Raw genomic sequence first — 25,160 nt, 5'->3', positions numbered from 1 at the left:
CTGAAACGTCAATAAACGTATTTTAACCTTTAATTGTGGCTTATTCCCATTTAAATAGTAATTAATGATCATCTTTTTAGGGACAAAACAAACAAACTAATTCTAAATATTTAATAATATCTAGACCAGAGTTCAAAATATATAATTCTAATAAATTTAAGCCAAGCTAAATCTGATAAACACTATATTTTAATATTTTTTTATTATTATTGTTTATTATATTTTTCTTATTATAACTTTCTACTTTTTGCGTATCTTGTTTCTTTCAGGAACGTGACAAAATATGAAAACTTAGTAGATAATTTACCTTGTAAAAACATCTGGATAATGAGTCCTAGAAAACGCCTTTTCCAATTCCTCCAACTGGTAACTAGTGAATGTCGTCCTGTACCTTCTCTGCTTTCGCTTGGGAGCAAATTCATCAGGTTCCGGATCACTACCGTCACTTTGTTCCGGACCTGATGGTCGAGGCTCCATTCCCGCATTTGGCGTTACCTCTTCGGATACTCCCATTATATCAGGGTTGCTTTCAGTAGAAGCCGATTCTGGAAAATAAATAAAAATGTAAGTATTTTTTATTCATAAAATATAGTTTAAACAAAACATTAAGTTAATTAAAAATATCACATGAATAAATTTAAGTTTTAAACAATATTTCTTGATTTATGTATAAATAAGCGATTTAACTGTAAAAAGAAAAAAATGTGTCCATCGTTTCTATAGTAATTGCTTTATACTTCCTTTAAAAATAACTGATAACACTGTTTTTATAACACAGCTTATAATTCTTAACATAAGGTCATTAAACAGTGACGAAGTATTTCAAAATGATTTAAAAGTTTTTTGTTTAAGATGTTGCAGTAGTATTTAGTATTTAGTAGCAGTAGTAGAATTAATTATTAATGTGTATGTGTTTCAAATATGGATGCTATTGCGACATCTGAAAATAAATCACCAAAGTTTAATGCGAAGATTTCTTGGTTGACGAAACCAAAACTCAGATTTTTGCTTTATTTTGTGTCTTCTATAAATTGCAAGGCAAAACAGTCGATGAAAAAGGTGTAAGAAAGACATGGGAAGTCTAAAAGTTGCATTCCATAACATATCTCCTCATCTAAGCAAAAATCCTTGGTGAACTGGTTTCTTGTACTCACAAAGAGTAAACCGAAATTCAATAAAAGACAGTTAAGATTCGATTTCATGTATAGCGCCTCTGTATATTCGCTTAGACATATTTCATCCTACAAGGATTCATCAGAGCGACTAGTACAGAAGCTCTAAAAGTAAAATTAAATCTTTTCCGCACAAAACTGCCTTTTAATAAGGAAATGTTGGAAAACGAGCTTTTGCAGATTGTTGCGCAGTAAGTCCGCCTAATGAGAGTTTAGTTCAGGTTATCAAAATTTATTTTCAGAAACCAGCCACCTCCAAAATACATTGTTGATGATTTAGCAGAACAATATGGCCATAAAATATTACGTCTGCCACAATTTCACTGTATTTTAAATGCAACAAAATTGATATGGGGAATTGCCAAAAACCATAATAAATAACATATTGAACGATCTACAGCTAGCGCCTCAGAAAACTGAGGTGTTAGTTCTTAAAGAAAGCCGGGACAAATCCTTTCTTTGCTTTATAGTGAAAGGTGTGGAGGTTACACCGGTTAAATCGGTTAAGTATATCGGAGTCTGGTTGTCGGAAGTACTGAGGTTTGGAGTACACATCCAAAAAACGGTAGAGATGGCTAACCGAAATCTGGAGACGTTGCTGATACGACTGATGCCAAACATGAGGGGCCCAGATAGCACCAAAAGAAGGGTCCTAAATGGAGTTTTCCAGTCGGTGGTAACCTACGCTGACCCACTGCGAAATACGCCAAGCTGAGGAAGACTTTGCAAAGGCGAAGGGTATCTAGCGCATACAGGACGGTTTCAAATGAAGCTCTGTATGTCATTAGAGCGGTGCTACCGATCGTTTTGTTGTAGAAAGAGCGAGCGGGGATGTATGCGAGGAGGATGGATGGAAATATATATATGAGAATAAGTGAGAAAGAATGATAGTAGAGTGGCAGAGAGAATGGGCGACTGATAGCGGAAAGGCAAGGTGGATGAAGGAGATTATTCCCGATCTGAGGCCGTGGTGGGAATGTAAGTTCAGGAAACTAGACTACTTCCTGACGCAGTTTCTGACCGGACAGGGTAGTTTTGGCATCTTCACAAATAGAATAGGCAAATCTGCCTCGGCAGACTGTACTATTTGTGTGATACCGGACGCAACCACCCACATTTTTAATTGCGAGGATGGACAAATGGGAGGGGAGATTAAGAGAGGTGAATGGGTTTCGGGCTGTATGAAAGAAACATGGTAAATATAATGTTAAGAGAAGAGAAAGAGTGGAGAGAAGTACACTGTCTGATTTCTGGGTTGATGAAGACGAAGAAGCAGGAGGACAGAGGAGGAAATTGAACCAAGGATCTGAAATTTATGGTTATTATTATTTATTAGTTTATGGCCTAACGGAAATATTTTCTGATTTACGGTTATAGATATGGTTACTTGTAAGTTTTTAGTTTTTCATTTTAGTTGTTCATTGAGTGGCAAGAACACCTCCCTGGAACGATGGTTAAGATTTTAGCTGGAACACGGTTAATCCGGCACTATCCTGGAGTCTTCTGGCCTAGTATCCTACTCGACCGAAAGATGCCAGGGTGTCTTGCTCCTTGACGTTAGATGTCTAAAAAAGATTTTCCCCACCCTTGACTGCCCGGATTTAATGGATACCTTCTTAGGCTCTTACTGGAATCTGGCAATACTTCAATTAAAAAAAACTGATAATGAAACTAAGGTTTTCAAAAAAAACCACAAGATGGATGAAAAAAGTATAAGAAAGACTAAAATCTGTAAAATAATTATAATTTAGCAAAAATGTCAACTTAGATCTCTGATGTAGATCTTGACGTGCATTGGGGTTTATACTGTACCAACTGTATATACTTATATATAATATATATATATATATATATAATAATAATAATAATTATAGAGCTTTAGCTGTATTATTAATTACTTACAGAAAAGATTTGTAGCTTTTATGTAAAAAACGCAGCATAAGAATGTAGCTACATTAACTCTGCTCGATTTTCCTAATTCGGAATGTCAATAAAACAATAGGGAATTAGGCAAATGAGTTTCGACATTTCTGTTTGTCCAAGGTACCATGAAAATTCACATTTAGTTAATGATTTAATTGTATACAGGCGTACATTTAGTCTTCAGTTGTCACGGTGGTGTTTCAAGCATGAAATTAACTTTTAATTATTTGAAAGAACTACATTTGTGTTTGTTATTTTTCCTCAATTGAAACAGTGATTTTTATCTTTTTAATTAATCTGATGTATTCTCTCGGATCGTATACAATGAGGGATTCATTACCATAATTAGTTCTGTCATTTACATATTAGGCAAGTTATGCATATAGGCAATAGCCCCTTCTAGCCTATATTGGTACTAATAAGCCATTGCTTGCTAATGATGTAGAAGTATCACATTAATTTCTTAATGTTTATTATTTCACAGAATTAGTTTTCGTGTATCTAGGTACGTAAAAATTGTATAAAGGAAAGATAATAACGATTTCAAAAGAAATTAAAAGAACAGAAAATGTCTTGGAAACTATATAACCAATCTAATGAAAAAAAAAAGGATAAAGACAATGTGATAAAGAGGAATATAATGAAAGAAAAAGTGAACAGTGTAAAAAAAGTTGAAAAAAGTTACGGAAATGTATTATTAAAGAAAATAAAACAGAAAATTTTAAGTAATGTTGAAAAAAAGACACAATGGAAAAATCTGAAATATTAGAGGTATGGACCCTTGACTGATATAGTATACAGATCACGACATTGTTTTATTGACCATACAACACAATGGCAATCGCTGTATACCGTCCAAGAAAAAGTGCAACTTGTAACATAATACTTTCAGGGTCATTCGATACGCGAAGTAATTGATTTATTTATTGTTGCCTTCGAAAATAGACCCCCACCAAGTGTTACAACAGTTAAAAATACCATTAAACATTTTCAAACTTCGGGATGTGTAAACAGTTGTAAAAAGTGTCATGAAGGTAATGAACCACGTGTTAAACCTGTCGATGAGGAGCGTCAAAACAGGCATATTGATATTTGTGCTTTTGTGGAAGCTAGTGAACCCTGCAATAGTGTACAAATTGCAGGGTTCACAGGGTTCGAACTGTCCAGTGAGTTCTCAAAAAGAATGGGTACTTATCACTGTTTTAAGATACAACCAACACAAGAACTGTTTCCGGAAGATAACTTTAGGCTGATGGAGTATTGTGAAATTATGTTGGATAAACAGAATGAAAATGTACACTTTTTATAAAATATTTTATTTTCTGACGAATCTTCATTTTCATTACATAAAAAACATAATCCATCCGTTGCAAGGTATTATTCTTTCTAGCAGTGACGGATCCAGAAATTCTTGTCAGGGGGGGGGCCATGGGTCTTAAGGGTGATTTTGATATAGGATTTAGATTTTTGCACCTTTACGATTGATATGATTTGTGCCTCATCTAAGAAAATCATTTTCTCAATAATTATTTTAGGCGATATATTAAACCTATGAGAAGTTATTAAAGAAACACAAATAACTTACAGGTGCAAAGAAAGGTACAACATTAAGGGGTCTTAAACTTAAACAAAAAAAAATAATTTAAACCCACGTACTATATGACAGTAAAATCAAGTGTACAAGACTATTAAACCAAAGGAGAGTTATTAAAATATAAATACCGAAAAATCAACTGTCAATTTAAACTAGGTATTTTACAGACAATTAATTTAAACCCACCTATCCTATAGCTACAAAATCAAGAACAAACCAAGGATAAATAAGTATAAACCAAAGTTAAGTAATTTAAATGCAATAACTCAATGTAAGTGTAAACATTAATAAATGTATTTAACATTCCTAATAAACTCTATCTTATCGTTGGATATCCGATATCAATTTGTAAAACATTCATTTATTCCTTATTGCTATACGACGTGGAAACATGGACTCTCGGAATTACAAGTATGAGGCGTATAGAAGCCTTTGAAATGTGTGTTTTTCGAAGAATGCTGAAGATTTCGTGGACAGAGCACGTGTGACCAATAACGAGGTGCTGAGAAGAATTAGGACTGAGAGAGAACTCGTAAATATTGTAAACAACATAAAAACGAGTTATCTAGGACATATTTACAGAGAAGAAAAATATAACTTTCTGCGACTCATAATGGAAGGGAAAGTAGAAGGAAGAGGTCCAGAAAGAAAAAAATGCTCCTGGCCGAAGAATGTAAGAGACTGCACAGGCATGGACACACATTCGACACTAAGAACAGCTCAAGATAGAGAGCAATTTGCTGTAGTTATAGCCACCCTTCCGCAATGATGAAGAAACCTTAAGAATAAGTATAATTTATTTAAATTAATTTATTCAACAAAAAATGGAATTCAACTGAAAGCGACGGAAAAGGATTTTTGGAGAAGAGCTGCAGGAAGATCTAGAAGAGAAAGGATTATCAACGAACGCATTAGAGAAATAATGGGAATCAAACGAACAATCACAGATGACCTAACAACAAAACAACTTATCTGGTTCGGACACATATAAAGAATGGGTGATCAACGAATACCAAAGAAAATATTAAAATGGCAACCAGAAGGAAAGAGAAAACGAGGTAGACCGAGAAAAATATGGCAAAGTAGACAATCAATAAAAAACTGAGAGAGAGGTCCATAGAAGAAGACCTACGGAACAACCGGACTAAGTGTCGATTGGAAAACGGTGGAGAACGTTATAAGCCGACAAGTAGTAGTAGTATTCAACAAAAAACATAATATAATTAAGGAATAGTTATTTCTATAATTAGGCATATTAGGCTATAAGTGAGCAAAATATTTTTTTACTCGGTATTTGAAATTTTTCTTACAAATTGTCAGCAACAGCCGGCAACGAGTGGTAAATAAAAGTTCAGTGATTAAAAATACTAAAAGAATAAGATAAGTAAATATTATATAATTTTATAAAAATGTATTCTTTTCGCCTATCCGATTTAGCAAATCGCTCTATGATTGCATCAACATCTAGAGAAATTTCAGGATGCACATTGATGAGTGCTAAACCAGTTAACCTTTCTATTTCTAAGCCAAGTCTTTAGACGCTTAAGCGTAGAACGCTCTGTTGTTGCTGCACTGACTGGCAGTGTAATTAATATTTGCAGAAATATTCTGATATTTGGATACATATGACTATCGCAGTTTTCTAATACTTCTAAAAACAATCTGGAAGTTTTCCATTACTTTGCACGACTCTTTTCCGCTTTTGAATCCACAGTGAAAACTCTTGTTCTACTGTGAAATATGCAGTCAGTAGGTAGTTGGTTCAATAATATTCTGGTGTCAACAATTTTTTTAATGCAACTTTATCTTCTGGTGTGTTATCAGTTTTAGGTAAAACGACTTGAAAATTAAATAGATTCATAACTTTCGGTGAAAGTCGTTCTTCTAAATCAGTTAAGATATTGTCTAAAAGGGGTATATAAATGGATCTTCGGAAATATTCTGCGCAAGAGTTAGCAGATTTGTTTTGACGACAGTTTTGACGAGAAACTGTACGAGCCTCTGGCACTCAAATGATAAATTGACAAAATTTGAAATCGCGTAACTCTGAATTCGTGGAAATCTTAGTCGAGTTATTACTGTATTTAGAATTGTTGATTTTTTTAAAGAGCATTTTAAAAAGGCTTCCGTATAATTCTACACTTACCCCTAGAAAAAATGAGTTTAAATCATTTCAACTCTTGACTTCCTGCTTATATCGTTGATGCGATTTAAATTATTTTTTTTTAGGATTATTTGATTGATATTTAATTTTGTTTTGGGGGCGGTCATGACGCCCGTGACCCCCCCTTGAATCCGCCACTGCTTTCTAGTAGTCTGATGTATGTTAGTTTTAAATCACTTCATGCCTTCTTGTAATATGATGGTTTGACACCGGTTTTCTCTATCTTCCCCATCGTGGCTACTACAGAGATATCTTCTTTCGTTGTTTGGTATTATATTTCTTAGTGTTTTTCCAGACGTTTCGGTGACGTTCTAACTATTTTATTTCTGTTATATCAGATCTCTTTTCTATCGCCTATGATATTATTATTCTAACAAATGATTTATATTTACGCACTTTTCCATCTTATCTAAATCCAATACGTAGAATCTACAATAAAAAATAAAGCAAGAAATCAAACAAATATAGCTGCTAAAATACCGATATACTTTAATCACTATATCTGAAAAAACAAACACCTTATCGTATGCCACAAATCTAGAATTTGCAAACAGACGACTGACCAATAATGGCAGAAGATACATAGACAAGCGATGAAACATCGCGGTATAAAGAGAGTACATACTAAGAGCAGATTAGATAAAGATAAGTGCTATAATGAGGTACACAGTCAATCCCAGAATAGAAGCAAATATATAAGGACAAAGTAGACAGTGATATGGATAAGATCAAGTAGAGGAAAATGTTTAATATTAAAGAGTATTAAAATATTTTTAGTGTTTTTAAAATTTCTGGAATGTCAATATCTTTCAGTATATTGATTCCCCTCTTGGGGAATTATTAAGAAGTATCTAATCATTAACCGAGTTTTTACATTAAATTTTTATAATCGGTTTCTTTATCATTTATTATCCTAATTAATAATGTTGTCATTTATAAAAATGCCAATAATACGTTAACGTTTACCTCGTTTTTAGTCGCTTGTCCGCAAATCAACCAACCGGCCATTGTTCGTTGGTATCACATGGTTCCGTTAGGAACAGAATGGCACTACTTTATGTGTCGCATTCAGTGTCAACTTTAATGCGGGTAGGCATTAACTTATAACTACTAATTAATATAATTATGTTTATCAGCGTTACGGTTACTGAACGCTTAATGACGCATCCAGATCCTATTTTAAGTATACTTTACTTGGCCGATTATATTTTTCAGTAAAATTATATAATTTATGCACGAGATAAAGTAAAATTAAATTTATCAGAAAGATATATATTTTGCGTTTTATGTGGTTCATTTTAATGAACTATGCAAATCGTAAAAGTTCTGGAAGTAATAAATTGAGAGCATTTTTTATATAAAGCTAAAATTAAATTTTATAGGAATGTATATACAGGATTGCAACTGCAAGAAATAAATATACAAGACTTTTATGATCATTCTTTTTACAGTGTCACAATTGTGATATTTTTTTAATTATGTCGTCCGAACCACTGAGATTATAGACGACAACACTGGAAAATACATATTAAAACAAAGAAAGCTTATAATATGAATTACAAACTAACATCAAAGAAGATTGAGTTATTGTAATTTGTGATACAAACTAGATTTTAATTCAAATATCTTTTAATAGCCGTTTTTCTTCTTAACGTGCCCCATCCCTAAGGACATTGGCGATCACCATGGCCCATTTGACTCTAACTGTAGCCGTCCTGAAAAGTTCTATTGACGTTTTCCCACTCCATTGTCTCAGATTCTTCAGCCAGGACATGCGTCTTCTCCCCGGTCCTCTTTTGCCTTTCACCTTCCCTTGTATGACCTGCCGCAGCAATTCGTATTTCTCGTTTCTTGACAAAGTAGCTCATTTTTTTTTTCTTTATAGTGTTGAGTATTTCTTTATCTTTTTTCATTCTTCGTAGCGTTTCCGCATTTGTTATGTATTGTGTCCAAGATATTTTCCACATTCTTCGATAACACCACATTCAAAGTTAATGAGTTTTTTCTCTGTCGCCTCTGTAATTAACCAGGCCTCAACTCCATACAACAGGACAAAGAACACGTAGCATCTCAATACTCTAGTTCTAATTTCGATGTTGAGTTCTCCATTGCATAATATTGCTTTCATCTTATTAAAAACACTTATAGCTATCTAGGTATAAAAAACTTTATATTGTCTAGATGATTATTGTCTCTAAGAAGCTCGCCTATGTCGTTTTGAAGGTTGAGTTTACTTCTCCTGGCAAGTTTGACATTCGGTTAAAATATGTTTTACTGTACTGTTGGTTTGACACTGGTTGCAGTATGGGGGCTTGTCTTTTGTGATTCGGTAACGATGTGTGTGGCGGGTGTCACCAAGTCGGAGTCGAGTAAAAATGACTTGTTTTTTTCTAGGTAAGAAAAAGGCTTGTTTTTGTAAAGCATTGTCTTGAATTTGACTTTTTAGAACACTGCCACCATTTGTTTTGCCACGCACAACTAACTATGTTTTTAAGCACAATTTAAGATCACTTGACACTACTTTATTTATTTGAACTTGACCATCACTTGTCGCTGCTTCGTGAGCTAGACGGTCCACAACCTCGTTACCGTGTACTCCAATATGAGATGGAACCCAGATTAATACCACGTGTTTGTTTTCCTTTGCAGTATTGCTTTGATTATGCAGTTATGATTGTGTAATGTCTATGGTCCGTCTTGTTAATAAATTTTAGAGCTTCAAGGATTGTGTATAGTTCTGCATTAGAGATAGTCCAGTTGTTATGCAACTTAAATTTAGGATTATGAGTATTAGATAAAATGGCTGCCCCCACTCCGTCCGTTATTTTTAATGCATCTGTGTAGATGCATTCTAGATGCATTCTTCTAGATTCTAGAAGATTCTTTTAAAGCCACTTGCTTTCCCACTCTGGAAATAACGCACTGCTTGAACTACGTTACACCCATTTTGGTTTAGTGGTTTTCAGAAAAATCTGTCCCACCACTAACAGGGTTTGATTCAGGATAACTAAACTTTTCCCTAATTCGTTTGTTATGCGCTGAATGAAAGAGGCAGTATTGACTTGAGGGATCGGATTAACAGTATCCTTAAACGTACCCCTTACGCATACGAAGGATTCGGTTTTTGTATGGAAAAAGCAAGATACTCACGAAAAAATACATGAGACTAGAGTTCATGAGGTTCAATATATAATGAACCTTGGCTGACTGCATAACTTGCTTCCATCTCGAACGGTCGTCCATAATAGTTGGGTCAGTGGGTAGCCCCATTGTTCTTAGATCTGACCATATATTGTCTCTCCATCGCATTAGTAGACGTCCTAAGGGCCTTCTTCCTGTAGGAGCTTCCTCCCATATTAACTTGGCAAGGCGTTTATTAGGGAGTCTATGGACATGGCCAGCTCATCTTAGACGTTGGGATTTAATCTCTTGGACTATATCGCTCGCTCTATACATCTGCTTGACCTCAGCATATGGTATATTGTCCGGAATATTATATTATATTTATGAAGTAATCGGTTAAATCGTTCATAGAAATGCGGATTGCATTAACGGTGAGATGAGAAGTAGTGGCTGAAACGACTGTTATGAACGTTATGGTAGACTAGATTATCTGGAGAGGATAGAACTTTACAAGCAAATGACAAACTTAACAATTTTTTTCTAAATTATAGAGGGGTTTGCCTGACGCACTGGATATACTTAGTATGGGGCTTGTTCGAAAGGCACCCAAAGCGACTCGCAGTCCCGTATTTTGAATTACATCTAGTTCATTAAGAACAGATTCTTGGCTAAGTTTCATACCACTGAGCCGTAGTCAATTTTTGATCGAATTAAGGATGAAAAGATTCGAATGTTTATTTTTTTATTTCTTATATCGTAGGCTTCTATCTCATCTGTAGGCATCTTAAAGAGAAGCAAGTGATGAATATGTATTTCCATATACATACATAGTTAACAAGAATTAAAAAAAAATACTCAGATTGTTAATAAATTTAAATGATAAATTAAAAATTTCCTGGAACTAAAGAAGGCACTTACGATAAACGCTTTCAGAGAGACACTTACACATTCTGAAATTTGTAAATGGCTGTTTGGGAGGTAATCAAGTATATTTTTATAATAGCTATAATAATCTGTCTTATAATCAGTTTATCCGTATAATTCATAAGCCTTTCCACTACATGGGCCGGTTTTAAATTATTTTTTATTGACGAAAATAAGGTACCTTAATGCATATATATGTATTATAAACTGGTGCCAGCAATTTAAAATTAAAATATTGGTTAAATTTCTTTTAAGTATTTTCCAGGTATTGCAAAGTAATAAATTCGTGGAAAATGGACCGCGACAAGCTAAGTACATTCTAAAAGCGATCACAATTTGCAATAACAGAGTAGAGGTGGTCGTCGTACCAATATTGTTATACGTTAATAAACGAATAACGTAGTAAACGAATTTATTTCCAAAAAAATACAATGAAATTTAGTGTTTTTTTTTAGAAATATCTTTCTGGGTAATTTATTAATATATAGTTTGTATGACTTATATTATACTCTATACAAATTCTTATGAACAAAATCACGTATTACAGTCAACAATATGGACTCAATATAAACGTTAAGAAGACAAAGCTTATGATAATTAGCAAGAAAAGGATAACAGAAGGTCAACTCTACGTCAACCAATCCCCTGTAGAAAGAGTGACGCACTACAACTACCTCGGCACCATAATAAATGAAGAATGGACCAACAACCAGGAGATTAGAGCATGCATCGGAAAAGCTAGATCCACCTTTAATCTGATGGGGGCCTTCGTCAAGAGTCACAACCTCTCTCTTGATTCAAAAGTAAGAATGCTGCGATGCTACGTCTTCTCTGTCCTTTTTTATGATGTTGAATCGGTCCTTGAATGAAGATATGTGCAGAAAACTGGAAGCATTTGAGATATGGCTATATCGGAGAATGTTTAAGATCCCGTAGACTGACCGGGTCACAAATGAGGAAGTCCTTAGAAGAATGAATAAGAACCGAGAGGTACTGACCACCATCAAATCTCGAAATTCGAGTTCTTTGGACATATTATGCGAAATGAATCCAGATATGCTCTTCTTCAAGCCATCCTACAAGGAAAAATATTTGCAAAACGAGGTCCAGGAATAAGAAGAACATCTTGGTTAAAGAACCTCAGAATCTGGTTCAATACAATATCTGTGCAGCTTTTCTGCGCTGCTGCAGATAAGATAAAGATTGCCATAATGATCGCCAATATTCGTAACGGATAGGCACATCAAGAAGAAAAAGAATATTATACTCTAAGTAGCTAAACTTTTATTCTGATTTAGCAAACAGGTAGGTAAATTGAAATATTTTAGCAAAAAAGACCAAAAATCATCAAATAAGATCATGGTATTCCTTATGATAAATAATACTAAGCATTTAGTACTTGTTTCTAGCACTTGGTTTGAGACTTTTGTACCAAACTCTATCTTTTTATTAATTACCAATTATAACACCATATTTTTTATAAAAGATTTAAGCCTCATGTCAATAAGCATTTTAAATTCAGAGACATGTATGAGGGTTTATTAATCTACTTTGAACTGCCTGTACCAAGACTCATTCTCTGACCCATCCACCCTATATATGTTTTATATACCCAAGTTGACTTGGTATTTCCTAAGTTGGCAGTATATAGTCATCATCTGGGTTAGTAAAGAAACAGAATTGATCACCATTCAATCAATCAAAAAAGTTAAGTTATGTTATGTATTCTTGTGTGAGAATGACTAAACTTCCATTAAGCTTTTTTATGTTTATTGCATATCCTGATTTAATTACGATATGTTTATAGTTCTGTATTAGTTTGTTTTGAATGTAACAGTACAAGATTTTATTTTAAGGTTTATTAAAAAAAAAATATATATATATATATATATATATATATATATATATATTTTGTAAACGTTAGATTCAGCATTCGAATTACATCAAACATTGGACTGTACACCCATAGACAGGTAACGTAAACTAGAATTGTCGTCATTGTCGTCAGACAGGTTAGTTATACTCCACTGATGAGTCGTTGGAATAGCAATGCTGATCATTAAGAGGCAGGTTACAGAGGTTCGGTAATTTGCTTGACGCGTTTACTGGGTAATGGCGTGAAGCTACCTTTCGTGTAATTATAAAATGAATACCTCTAGGACACATCCTTACTATTAAAAGGTGGCAACGAGAAAGATTACGAGAGGCTTAAAACCACTTAAGTTTACTATGCAATCTTACATCGTTACGCTTGTCTCACTAGTCCTTATTTCCGGCAAGTTTAAATGTTTACGGTAAGATCGATTCTTGTCAGTAGATCAGATTTTTGTTTGTTCTACTCTGTGGCCTTTTTGTTTTAACAAACGACTCATTTTTGTATATTTTATTTATTACAAGACAAACTAATACTAATACATAATTATCTCTAAAGAGCCATACGACCAGTCTGTCGACTCTCAATGTCTGTCTTTCTCTTTCACTCCCAGGCTTCTTCTATTTGACATGTCACTAATGTTAAAATAGGGTTACAAATATTAAGGTAGATTTACAACTAACACAATATAACATGCCCCCTTTTTTAAACAAAAAAAAAACTAAATTATGTAAACACATTAAATATACTTGCAATATTACATTGCCATATTAATTTTCTGAAAATGAAAACCTTTTTGGTCTATTTACTATTCGACCAGTCCTAGTGCAAAATTGATTATTTACATCTTTTTCTGTGTGACCTATTTAAACTAACATTTGAATTGTTATTACTTTGAAATGAAATTGTTGTATTGTTGTTCATATTTAAAGCCTCATGCAAAGTGGAATTAGCTGCTGTACTATTTTTATGCTTAACTATCACTTCAGTATTAGGTCTACCAATTGTAATGGCAGGCTTTAATATGTGTTGTCTGTTCCCTCCACTTTTTCTACCACAGCTTCTGAATTTTTCTGTTGGGCTTGCATTTGAGTTGTAATTATATTTTGAGCAATTTGTAATACCTTTTCTGTCTTCAGATCTACTTGTTGCCATAGTTTTTGCTTAATTGAACGGTGTTTAGGGTTTAAACCAATAATGAACATATCACACCAAACTTTCTTTAAAAATTCTTAATTCACATGTTAAATTCAAATTCTTTAAACTAGTCATGAAATCCTTAATGGTTTTACCATCTTTCTGTACTCTAGTAAGAAAATAATGTCTTTCTACTGTTAAATTTTTCTTGGGGTAACAATATTTTTCAAATCTCTCTACTGACTCTTTAAATTTTGCAGTATACATGTTAACCTCAAATGAGTGTAATAGTAGAGCTACCTTTCTCGCATCATTTCCCTCCTCTAAACCTGTCGCCCACAAAAATATTTTGAAATTCATGCACCATTCTTCCCAGTTGTAAGCCAAATTTCCCTTCATTGACAAAGGTAGAATTTCATTGCCGACTATTACGTTACTTTTTAGTTTTACAAACGACTGGTTGGTTCTGTTCGACAGCATCTTGTTCTTTCATGTCCATTTTATATCTTGATTGTTTTTAATAATAAATCTGTTTTTGCTAACACCTCAACGGTGTTTTTAGGTTATATTTCGGCTTTTGTAACTATTATAATGACTCTTCGATATTTTTTTTACTTCTGACACCATGTTTGTTCTACTCTGTGGGCTTTTTGTTATAATAGATGACTCGTTGGTGTAATTTTATTTATTACAAGATAAACTAATTCTAATACAAAATTATCCCTAAAGAGCCATAAGACTGTTCATAACTGTCAGCGAATACCTCCGTGTCATCCTCATATCTGGTGTTATTGATAAATTCTTCATTAATTTGAATTCCGGCTTCACCATCCTCGACTGCTTCTTGAAAGATTTCCACAAAGTAGATGTTGAACGGCAGGGGTGACAGTATACATCCCTGTCAGACCATACGTTTGAATTTGATATCATCGGGTTCTCCTGCCTCTGTACGGATAGACGATATTAGATTCGAGTAAAGATTACAGGGACTTATTTCAATATTCGTTAATAGCTCCATCAGCTTGTCGTGCTTTACAGTATCGAATGCTTTATGGTAATCAATGAAGTATGCATAAATAAATCCACAACATTAGCTATAAGAAAATCCACATCGTACATTAGAAAGATTCTTCAAAATGTAAAAAAAAAACTGTATCAAAAACGGAGCGAGAAAGACTGATCTGAAGATGAAGCCATAGGATGTTTTCGGAATACGGTGATCTGTACAGAGATATTAATAAACGTGAATACATTCGGAAAGATTTAAAATATTTGGTTGAGTTTACCGAAAGTACAAGATGAATATAGCCGCAAATGTCAAAAATATTTCGGTTTGGCAGTGTTGGGATGTTTTTATAATGAATATGTTGTATGCCTCAAATATAATGAGATGAAGCTTTTAAAAAGTACATTTTGATTATACTATTTTATGAATTTTGCAATTTTTAATTTATATGAAGCAATACCGAGTAAATATTTGTCTCTTTCGAGATTAAATGCAAACATCTGTTGTAATCTGGCAACTGCTGATTTGACTATCCCTTAATCTTCTTCTTTTTCCTATGCCGTCCCCATTAACGGAGGTTGGCGACCACATTTTTAAAAGCTTCTCTGTCTTTTGTAACGTGGAATAATTCGTCTACAGTTATGTTTGTCCAGTCTCGAATATTTCGCAGTCATGACTTCCTCTTTCTACCTATTCCATTTTTGCCATCGACTCTACCCTGCATGATGACCTGCAGAAGACTATATTTATTATTTCTCAGTATGTGTCCAAGAAATGCAGTCTTGCGTACTTTTATCGTTCTCAACAATTTTTTGTCTTGGCCCATCCTTCTCATCACTTTCCCATTGGTGACCCTGGCAGTCCATGGAATTCTCAACATTCTCCGGTATATCCATAGTTCAAAGGCTTCAATCTTCTTAACTATTTGCGCTTTTAGTGTCCATGTTTCTACCCCGTACAATAGTTGCGACCAGACGTAACATTCAACAAACCTCGGTCTCAGCGCAGTATTTAGACTTTTGTCACAGAACAATTGCTTGAATTTTAAGAACGCTGCCCTTGCCATTTCTATTCGTACCCGGATCTCTTGGTCTGGATCTAATTCTGTGTTGATGTAAGCTCCCAGATATTTATATTTTGTCACTCTCTCTATTTGCTGTCCACCAAGAGTTAGTTGTTCATTATTTATTGGATTCCTTGAGACTATCATAAATTTGGTCTTATCTGTGTTGAATTCACTATTTATTGCATCTAGTAAAGTTTGTAGTTCTTCTATACTCTCAGCCATAATTACCGTGTCATCTGCAAATCTCATGGTGATTTATTCCCTCTTTTTTTTCCCATAAGGCTTTTCTGAATATGACCTGTAAGTACACGTTGAAAAGCGTCGGAGACAAGACGCATCCTTGCCTAACCCCTCTCGCAATCGGTATATTATTTGTTTCTATATCGTTCACCTTTACTACTGCTTTCTGGTTCCAGTATATAGCCTTAAGAAACTCAATGTCTTTTTTGTCTAAATTGATGTTTTTTAATTCATCTATTAACTTCATATGCTGCATTCGGTCAAAGGCCTTCCCAAAGTCTATGAAGCATACATATGCACTCATGTTATATTCCCGACATTTCTGCAAGAGTACCGTCAAAGCAAATAATGCCTCTCTTGTTCCCATGCCTCCTCTGAAGCCAAACTGAGTTTCATCTATTTGCTCCTCATATTTCTTATAAATTCGGTTTTGAACAATTTTCAAGAGAATCTTTAAAGGGTGGCACATTAGGCTTATCAATCTATAGTCATTACATGATTTGGGATTGTTGTTTTTTGGTACCCTTAAAGTATCAAAGGGAAATTGCTAAAAAAATTTTTAATAATTAACTGCAATTAATCTCTAAAGAAATAAATATTTACTCATTATTGTTTTATATAAATCAAAAATTGCAGAATTCATAACATAATATAAACAAAATGTACTTTTCTAAAGCTTTATCTTTTTATATTTGAAGCATACAGCATCTACATTATAAAAACATGCCAACACTGCTATACCGAAATTTTTTGTTCCATGTTTGACATTTGCTGTTATAATCAGCTTGTACTTTCGGTAAACTCAACCAAATATTTAGTCATCATCTGAGGTCAAGTCATATTAGTCCATACAATGTTGCTAATAAACATTTATCCTTGCTAAATCAATGCTCATGGATTTCGAAAATATCCTGTGACACCCATCTCTACAACAAAGTTGGCTTGTGGTCGGGTCAAGCAATTTACCTGACACCTGCCTGCTTCGATCACGCATACGGTTAAATATCTGCCGCGCCGAAACGTTACAGGCCAAGCCGCAGTCCCAGCTCCACCGCGGGACTCTTGTTTTTCTGTCAATCTAGGGTGCCATAAAAATACATAACGAGGATAAAATAGGATCATATAGTCCTAATGTGATTATAGCGATCACAGCGGCGTTCAAGGTTGATGAACAACAATGTATGTTTGAAATGTATAATGAGAATTATGTTAGTGAACTCTTTTATTAACCACTCTCAACCGTATAGCACTTGTAGAAAGATTACCGATACACCTTTAAAAATGTAACTAATTTTTCCATAAAATTGATAATTTTTGTAACGCTATATTCAGATGTTTTTATTTCGGTGTTTTGAGTAAGTTAGTCCGTTGTTTCAATCAACGTAACTAGTTGAGTATGATGCAAAAGTATGGAATAAAGTCATTATTTTCAGAAACAGGCAATTAAATAAACAAAAGTTTTGAATGGCAATCGACAATTTTTTAAATACTAACTGACGTCACCTAACATCTCATTTGAAAAGTGTCCTAACCTAATCGCATTTGCAAAGATGTATTATTCGAATATTTATTTCTACAGGCCTAAATCAAATTATGTACTTACTTAAGTAAAATAGAATTATAATAAATATCCTTCACATGTTTTCAGTTTACATCAACAGTTTTGGTTCATCATCATCATCGAAACACAAAAAACTACTGCTGAACATACTTCCAGCTTACAACTTTTCCTCCTGTTTTCAACCCCGTCCATCTTCTCATCCAATTTTTATTTTTTCTTAAATCGTTAGCCCATCCTGTAGGTGGTCGACCGACACTTCTCTTGTCTTCCCTTGGTCTCAATTCCAATAACCTCTTAGTCTATCGCATACAAGTCATTCTAGCAATTTGTCCTGCCCATTTCCATTTTAATTTGGCTATCCTTTCGATGGCGTCAGACGCCTTGGTTCTTCTTCTGACCTCTTTGTTTTATAGTTTGTCAGAGTTATTCCTTACACGGATCGCTCAATTCTTCTCTGTGTGACTCTCAGTTTGGTAGCCGAGGATTTTGTTAAAGTAAGTGTTTTTGCTCCATATGTCAACACTCAGGAGAACACATTGATCAAATACTTTTCTCTTCGAGTGTATTGGCAGCATATTGTTAAAAGTTTCTCCCAATTTTTTATATTCTGCAAACCCAATACAGATTCTTCTCTAAAGTTAATGTGTCTGATTATCCCTGCCAATCACAATAAAGTAAGAACATATAGTGCAATTCAGTGCAATATCGACAACTGAAAAAATGTTCTTTCCACTGATGAGATCGGAATCCGGTTATGGAAGCCAGATGGTCGAAACTACGTCTACAAAAGAGTTGGAGAACGATTCGCCACCTGGAATCTCGCCAAGACCGTTATTTTTGGATATGGTGACATAATGTTTTGGGAAGGTATTAGTTGGGAGGGATGCACCGAACTTGTGGAAGTGATTGAACGGATAACTGGTGATTCTTACGTTCAAAACATCCTGCAAGATTATGTTTTGCCATATGTTGGTTACATTGGATATGACAAATTTATGGATAGTGCTCCACACTATGCCGCTGCCATAGTGAATAATTATCTTAATGAAATCCAAGTTCGAAGATTGTTTTGGCCAGCATTTAGCCCTGATTAAATCCAATAGAGCACACCTGTAATCAGATAAAACACCGCATACGACAAAGAAATCCCGTTCCAAATACGATAGAACAGCTTCGGCATTCTGCACAGGGCGAATGGAATGCAATTCCCCAAGGATATGTCCAAAATTTACTTAAATAGCATGCTAAGAAGGATGCAAGCAGTAATAGGAGCTATCACCATCAGTAGCATTACAGCTCATTATCAGCCAAAGCCTTCTTCAGAACAATCTTCCATTCGCCCCTGTCTCTGGCAACTCTTCTCCATGCTTTAACTCCGATGGATTTTAGATCATCCTCTATGTTATCTTGATACCAAAGTTTTGGTTTTCCTCTGGCTCGTCTTCCCACTGTCCTCTTCGGTCAAAAATTTTCCTGATCGTTGCATCTTTATCTCGTCTAATTACATGTCCTATCCATCGAAGGCGTGCTAATTTAATACATTTTACAACGTCAGGTTCCCCAAAACTTCTATATACTTATAACCTATATATAACCTATATAACCATCATTTTTAAAGAGTTCGGCAGGAAGATTGTCCAAACCAGGAGCTTTGTTATTTTTTAGTTTTGAAATGGCTTCTCTAATTTCTTCTTCGGTGAGGGGCGGCTCTTGAGCGTTCTCATCGTTTCATAGTAATAGGAGCTAGAGGGAGATATATTCGTTACTGATCATGCACTTGTTTCAGTTAAAAATACTTGTTTAAGTAATTTAAATTAGTATTTAAGTTTAGAGTAAAATAACCTTATTTACTTAACATTAAGCATTATTTTTTTCTCAATTTTCTCCGCATAAAAACTTAAAATTGTTCATTAACCAGTGTTAAAATACACCCTTCTGCACAATAAACGAATTGATTGGCCAGAATTCATTAAAAAAAAAATTGAAAATTCTAAAATATTCGATATTTTTGTCCATGAGTATATTAAGTACTTTTATATATTTTTTGATATGTTATTTAAACTATTTTAATACTAAATAGCATAATTTAACGTTAATAAAACAAGAATAATATAATTAAATTTTAATATATTACCAATACCTATTTATGTATACTTTTATTCAATTTCGGCACAAGGTAATAAAAAAATATAGGTCATAAGAATCGCAAATATAAGATTCATACGCATATCAAAGAAGGCAATTGCTAATAAAAAACGAATGTAAAATTCAAAGTTGATTAAAAAAGTGTAATTCATACAGTCAATTTTTATAGGCATGTATCCGATAAGATTGCCTCGACCGATAAACGAAGAAATACTGTCTAATTCCTTGAACAAGTAGAAAAAACAGTAACGTGGCAAGAGATGAAGGGATAGTTTACTAATCCCACTAGGTATGAGAGTAAAGAAAAACAAAACTATAATAAAAGTGATTGTCTGATGAATGTCTTTGTTTTTCGTGCTCGCTAACAATGAGACCAGTAAATCAATACATTTTTTTCTTCTATACAATTTGTAGATATTTGGTTGAATGCTAATATTCAATAAGTTAGTCCGTCGCGCTATTAGTGAACTGTTTTGGCGACTGTTTCGAGCGTTTTAAAAGTCAATTAAGGCTGAAATATTATTTTTAGATTTCGTGTTTCTGGAAAAGAAACACGAAAAGGTGACTTTGGCTCTCGTTATACATGCAAATCTAATAAATTATCGTGTTAAAAAAAATACCTATCGGCTCCAAACATAAAAATTTAATTAAAATATTTACCTCTAGATAATTGATGCATGTCAAAGGATTTTTTTATTATTGCGCAAATAAATGCATTGAAACAATTAATAAAATAAATAATGAATCACGGAAGTTTTTATTAATTAAATTAATTAATTTCTATGTTCTAGGACCAATTAGAGATAATAAAACATTTATTGCTCCTTGAAGGCCACGGCTACGTGGTGAATAATAGATAACTCGTCAGAGACAGTATTTTTATGATTTTATTGTGCAAAAATTATATAATGTGCTCTGTAAAATGTCTGATAAGTATTTTCATATCTATTATCATATCATAAGTATGATCATGTATGTTTCAATGTTTCATTTATAAAAACAATATAAAGTTGCATCGTGAAATATGAAGCAAATGGCCTACGGCTTTTTTATAGCCCGAGCTTCCTGAACCACGCTCCTCTATAAATAGTCTCGGTTCTGAAATTAACATTGTTATGTTCTTACGCCTAGTTCATTGAGATAATTTGAATGCCATTTAGCAAGCTAATTCTCAATCTTCTTTTCACCTTTGTTATAAAACTCTTTAAAAAACTAATTATCTTTGGCATTTGCTGGATTTGCAATTCTTCAGCTTATGTGTTTTTTTACATAGCTAAGCACGAAATAAATTGTTGGACAGCATAATACTAGCATTACAATATTTTGAAATTTTCAACCCTTTCAAAATCTGATTTGTTGATAGATGTTGCTTCCTTGTTAAGCTGCGAATTTCTGCTTATTGCTATGTAAATACTTTGTTTTCTCCTCAATAATAAAAGTTCTGGTATGATAGCCAAGACGATGAAATTTTCTTTCGGCTTCTGTTCTCTCCTACTAACCATATCGATGTCGTCAGCAGCAAAATACAATTTTAAGCATCTGAGTAATTTAGGACAGCTAGGTATCAACTAAGTGCTTGTTTGTGACCGACCTTTTTCCTTAATAATAATTCCTACTCCTGACTTTAACACACACTCATTTAGACAGACAGACATTGTTGCCAATGGAAAACAAAACCTCTCTCCCTTATGTTAGTTCCTGTAGAGAACAGAAGCTTTTTTTTCCTCTCTCGATTGCTCTCTACCATAAAGGAAAGACATTTTTTTCTCTTCTTGGCCTTTGGTTACCTTAGACGCTCTTTGCTCCTTTTAAACTAGTTAAGAAGCAAAAGTGACGTCTATCGCAAATTCGCTAAAGACAAATAAAACTCATACGAGAGATCACAGCGTGTGACAAACGTACAAAAGATGTGCTTATACATTTTCTGTTCTTTGTCATTTATGTTGCTTCTTGTCAAGATTTGCGCTATTTTGTTATATCTCTGCTATGTCACTGTTCCACTCTTTTATTGATCTGCCTCTTCTGTTCTTCCCTATTGGTTTAGCTTCCCACACTCTTTCCTCTTGCCTGTTACTGTCATTTGTTTTATATAACCGAACTAAGCTAATTTTTTCTCGTTTATTGTGTCAAGTAACGGTTTAATTTTAAGTATGTTTCTTATTTCTCCATTTTTAAGTCCTTCTTGCCCCTATCGTTCTTTTGAGGTATTTCATCTCTGCTGCTTGTATCCTGCTCTGGTGTCTTCTGTATAAAATCCAGTTTTCTGTTCCTTATGTCAACGTTGGCCTATTGTAAAATTAAAAACATTTTAAAAAAATAGCATGTGTTCCATCTATCCCATATCCAGGTTTTCCAGTATACTTAAGGGTACTATAATACAAGAAAAAAACACAAACAATTCCATTACATACAACTATATTGTATTGTAAAATGTTTTAAAATAAATATATTCGAATACATTATAGGTGAAATAATAAACGTTTTTCTAGGACTGTGTTACAAAATCAACCAAAAAGTGAGTTTTACATTTTATTTTTAACATTTGAATGAAAATACATATTTGTCTTTTTCTTTCTTAATGTTAGTTTCCAAAAGTATTTTTTCCTAAGTTCTCTTTTTCCACAACCATCGCAAAGTTCGTCATATTTTGTGCAGTTTTCGTGGGTCTAACAGTAACATTTGACACAATTTACCCAATCTCATGTCTTAGTCGTTTGGTCAAAGTCTTCATAGCAATCTACACATTTATTTTCATTTAAAATAAGGATTTCATCTTCATCGTCATTGTCCTTACAAAATGGACACGTAGTTTTGGTTTTATTCAATAGGCTTTTTAGGTAGGTAAGTTAACTTTTTGGCAAGTGGTTTATTTGGCAATAGGTGGGTTTTAAGCCAATCAAAAAATAACTGTATTATAAAAATATATAAATATGTACGAACTTTCGAGTTTATTTATTTGTGAAAATATTCTCAAAGTGTTTATATTGCTATAGTCTTGAATTATGTTATGAAAATCATTTATTCTTGAAACTTTATGGAGAATTTCGACAAACGTATGGTGGTGAAAAAAACTGCAACGAAAAGAGGTGCTCTTCTTTTATTCGTGAAAAACTATAAATTCAATTTTGCCGAAAAGTTAAAAAGTGGGGAATCATGGAGATGTCGTACTAAAGGTTGTAACGCTGCCGTCTACACAATTGGGGATGCCTTAGTAATTTCTTTCTAGACAAAACTTAAATCAGTCTTATGAAAGTCTGAAGACCAACTGCATTCAACAACAGTTTGTAAGAGTAGCAGCTAAGCGCAAAGCTGCAGAAGATATAAGTACTCAACCCAGAAAAATTTTAGATCGCGTTTTAAGTGAAGAAGAAAATACCAATTTACCTATTATGAATTTGAAATCAGTGAAACGAAGTATTTATAATGTAAGAAAATAATTACTCCCAGTTTTACCAAAAACGTTAGAAGAAGTACTGGAATCCTTGGAAAAATCTATCATCACGTCTAGAAATGAAAACTTTTTATTGGTAAATGATAAGAGTGCAAAATTGACTATTCTATCTTGTGAGACAAATCTCAGACATTTATGTTAGTGTTGAAGTGTAGAATATATATGGATGGTACATTTAAATATTGCCCAAAATTCTATTATCAAATGTTTTCAATTCATGGATACTACAATGGCCACTACATTCCACTAGTATTTTGTTTATTGCCAGATAAATTATCATCTACATATGAAACATGTTTCAATTTGATAAGGACCAAATGTTCAGAGCTAACTTTAAATTTTCTTCTAAAAGATATTGTCATTGATTTTGAAAAATCAATTCATAAGGCTGTTAAATCAGTTTGGGGTCAATCTAAAATAATCGGATGTAGATTCCATCTTTTGCAGGCTCGGTGGCGTAAAATTCAAGAACTTAACAAATGATTACAAAAACAGAACTGAAGTGAGCAAATCGATTGGTCATTGCTTTGGTCTTATTTTTTTTGTTTTTGATCTAATTAAAATTATGCCCGAGAGTGTCGAACTAAATGCTTTTGTTGATTATTTAGTTGAGACATATGTTGATGAAAACTCAACATTTCCACCAATACTCTGGGCTGCAAAATCATCAGAAACTACGAGAACAACCAATGCATCTGAATCTTTCCATTCACATTCACATAAATCCTTTAATATATACCATCCGAATATTTTCGTGTTTTTAGAGGCTATCAATCAATATCAAAATGAGATCTACATTAGAATTCAAAGTAGTCATAAATATAACAGACTTAATAACAAAACTGTAGCTCGTGAGACATTTTTGAAAAGTAAAATAGAAAATTTTAATGAAAAAACTATTAATAGGCTGGAATATGTTAAATATACATCCCATTATTTTAGTTTTTAAGTAAGTTTATTATTATTTGCTATTTATATTGTAAGTTTTAAATTAAATTCACTAATCTAAGATAATAAATTTTACAGTAAGACAACTTTTTTTTTAATTATGGGATTGATCCCCGCGGAGATCGACCCCTGGACGAAAGTGTATATGCAAAAATATTTGACTTGGACGAAAGTGTTATTTCTTCAGGTAAAAATTTAAGGTAAAACTGAACTCATTACTATATTCCGGACGAGAGTGTATCTGCTCCCTGTTGCATAGTGAAGATATCGTCTTGTATATTATTTTCTTTTCTGAATCCCCTTTGTACGTCTTTTAGTTTATGTTTTATTTCTATACTAATTTTCCTTTCTATTATTATTTCATACAGTTTTGCTGCTACATTTAATAGGTATATGCATCAATAGTTCTGACAGTGTTTCTCTTCTTGAACACTGGTACAATTATTGCATTAACAATGCTATACGCACTATTTTTTCTCCCATATTATATTTAGGATGTATAATACTCTGTTCTTTGCATTTTCTCCTACATTTTTAAACATTTCTGCACTACCTGCACTACCTATTTTGGACACGTAGTAAGGGGAGACCGATATAATATTCTTCAACTTATTATGATGGGTAAAATCGAAGGACGCAGAGGAATTAGTAGAAAGCAGGCCTCTTGGTTGAAGAATATCAGGGAGTGAACAGGAATGAGGAAAGCTGAGCAACTCTTTAGAATAGCTCAAGACAGAGATAGTTTCGCCATGTTAATCGCCAACGTCAAGGGGACTGGATAGGGCACGTTAAGAAGAAGCACTACCTTCATTCTTTCCAGAAAGTTTTCCAGT

At 33.6% G+C, this 25,160-nt stretch overlaps 1 protein-coding gene across 3 annotated transcripts in view; it reads right to left on the bottom strand.

The window, feature by feature from the left end:
• Positions 1-25,160, bottom strand: part of al (aristaless related homeobox) — a 513,209-nt gene that overhangs the window by 120,177 nt on the left and 367,872 nt on the right. For 2 of the 3 annotated variants that reach the window (XM_072535378.1, XM_072535379.1), the window contains one exon: positions 308-545. In XM_072535378.1, coding sequence (XP_072391479.1) covers positions 308-545 — 238 coding nt within the window. Of the gene's footprint in view, positions 1-307; positions 546-7,819; positions 7,944-25,160 lie in introns of those variants that run through there. The other variant, XM_072535380.1, reaches the window with a different exon arrangement.

Source organism: Diabrotica undecimpunctata, chromosome 6, assembly GCF_040954645.1.
Source record: "Diabrotica undecimpunctata isolate CICGRU chromosome 6, icDiaUnde3, whole genome shotgun sequence".
Classification (NCBI taxonomy): Eukaryota; Metazoa; Arthropoda; class Insecta; order Coleoptera; family Chrysomelidae; genus Diabrotica; species Diabrotica undecimpunctata.
Note: the sequence above shows the minus strand (reverse complement) of the source record. Positions and strands in the feature narration are given on the sequence as shown.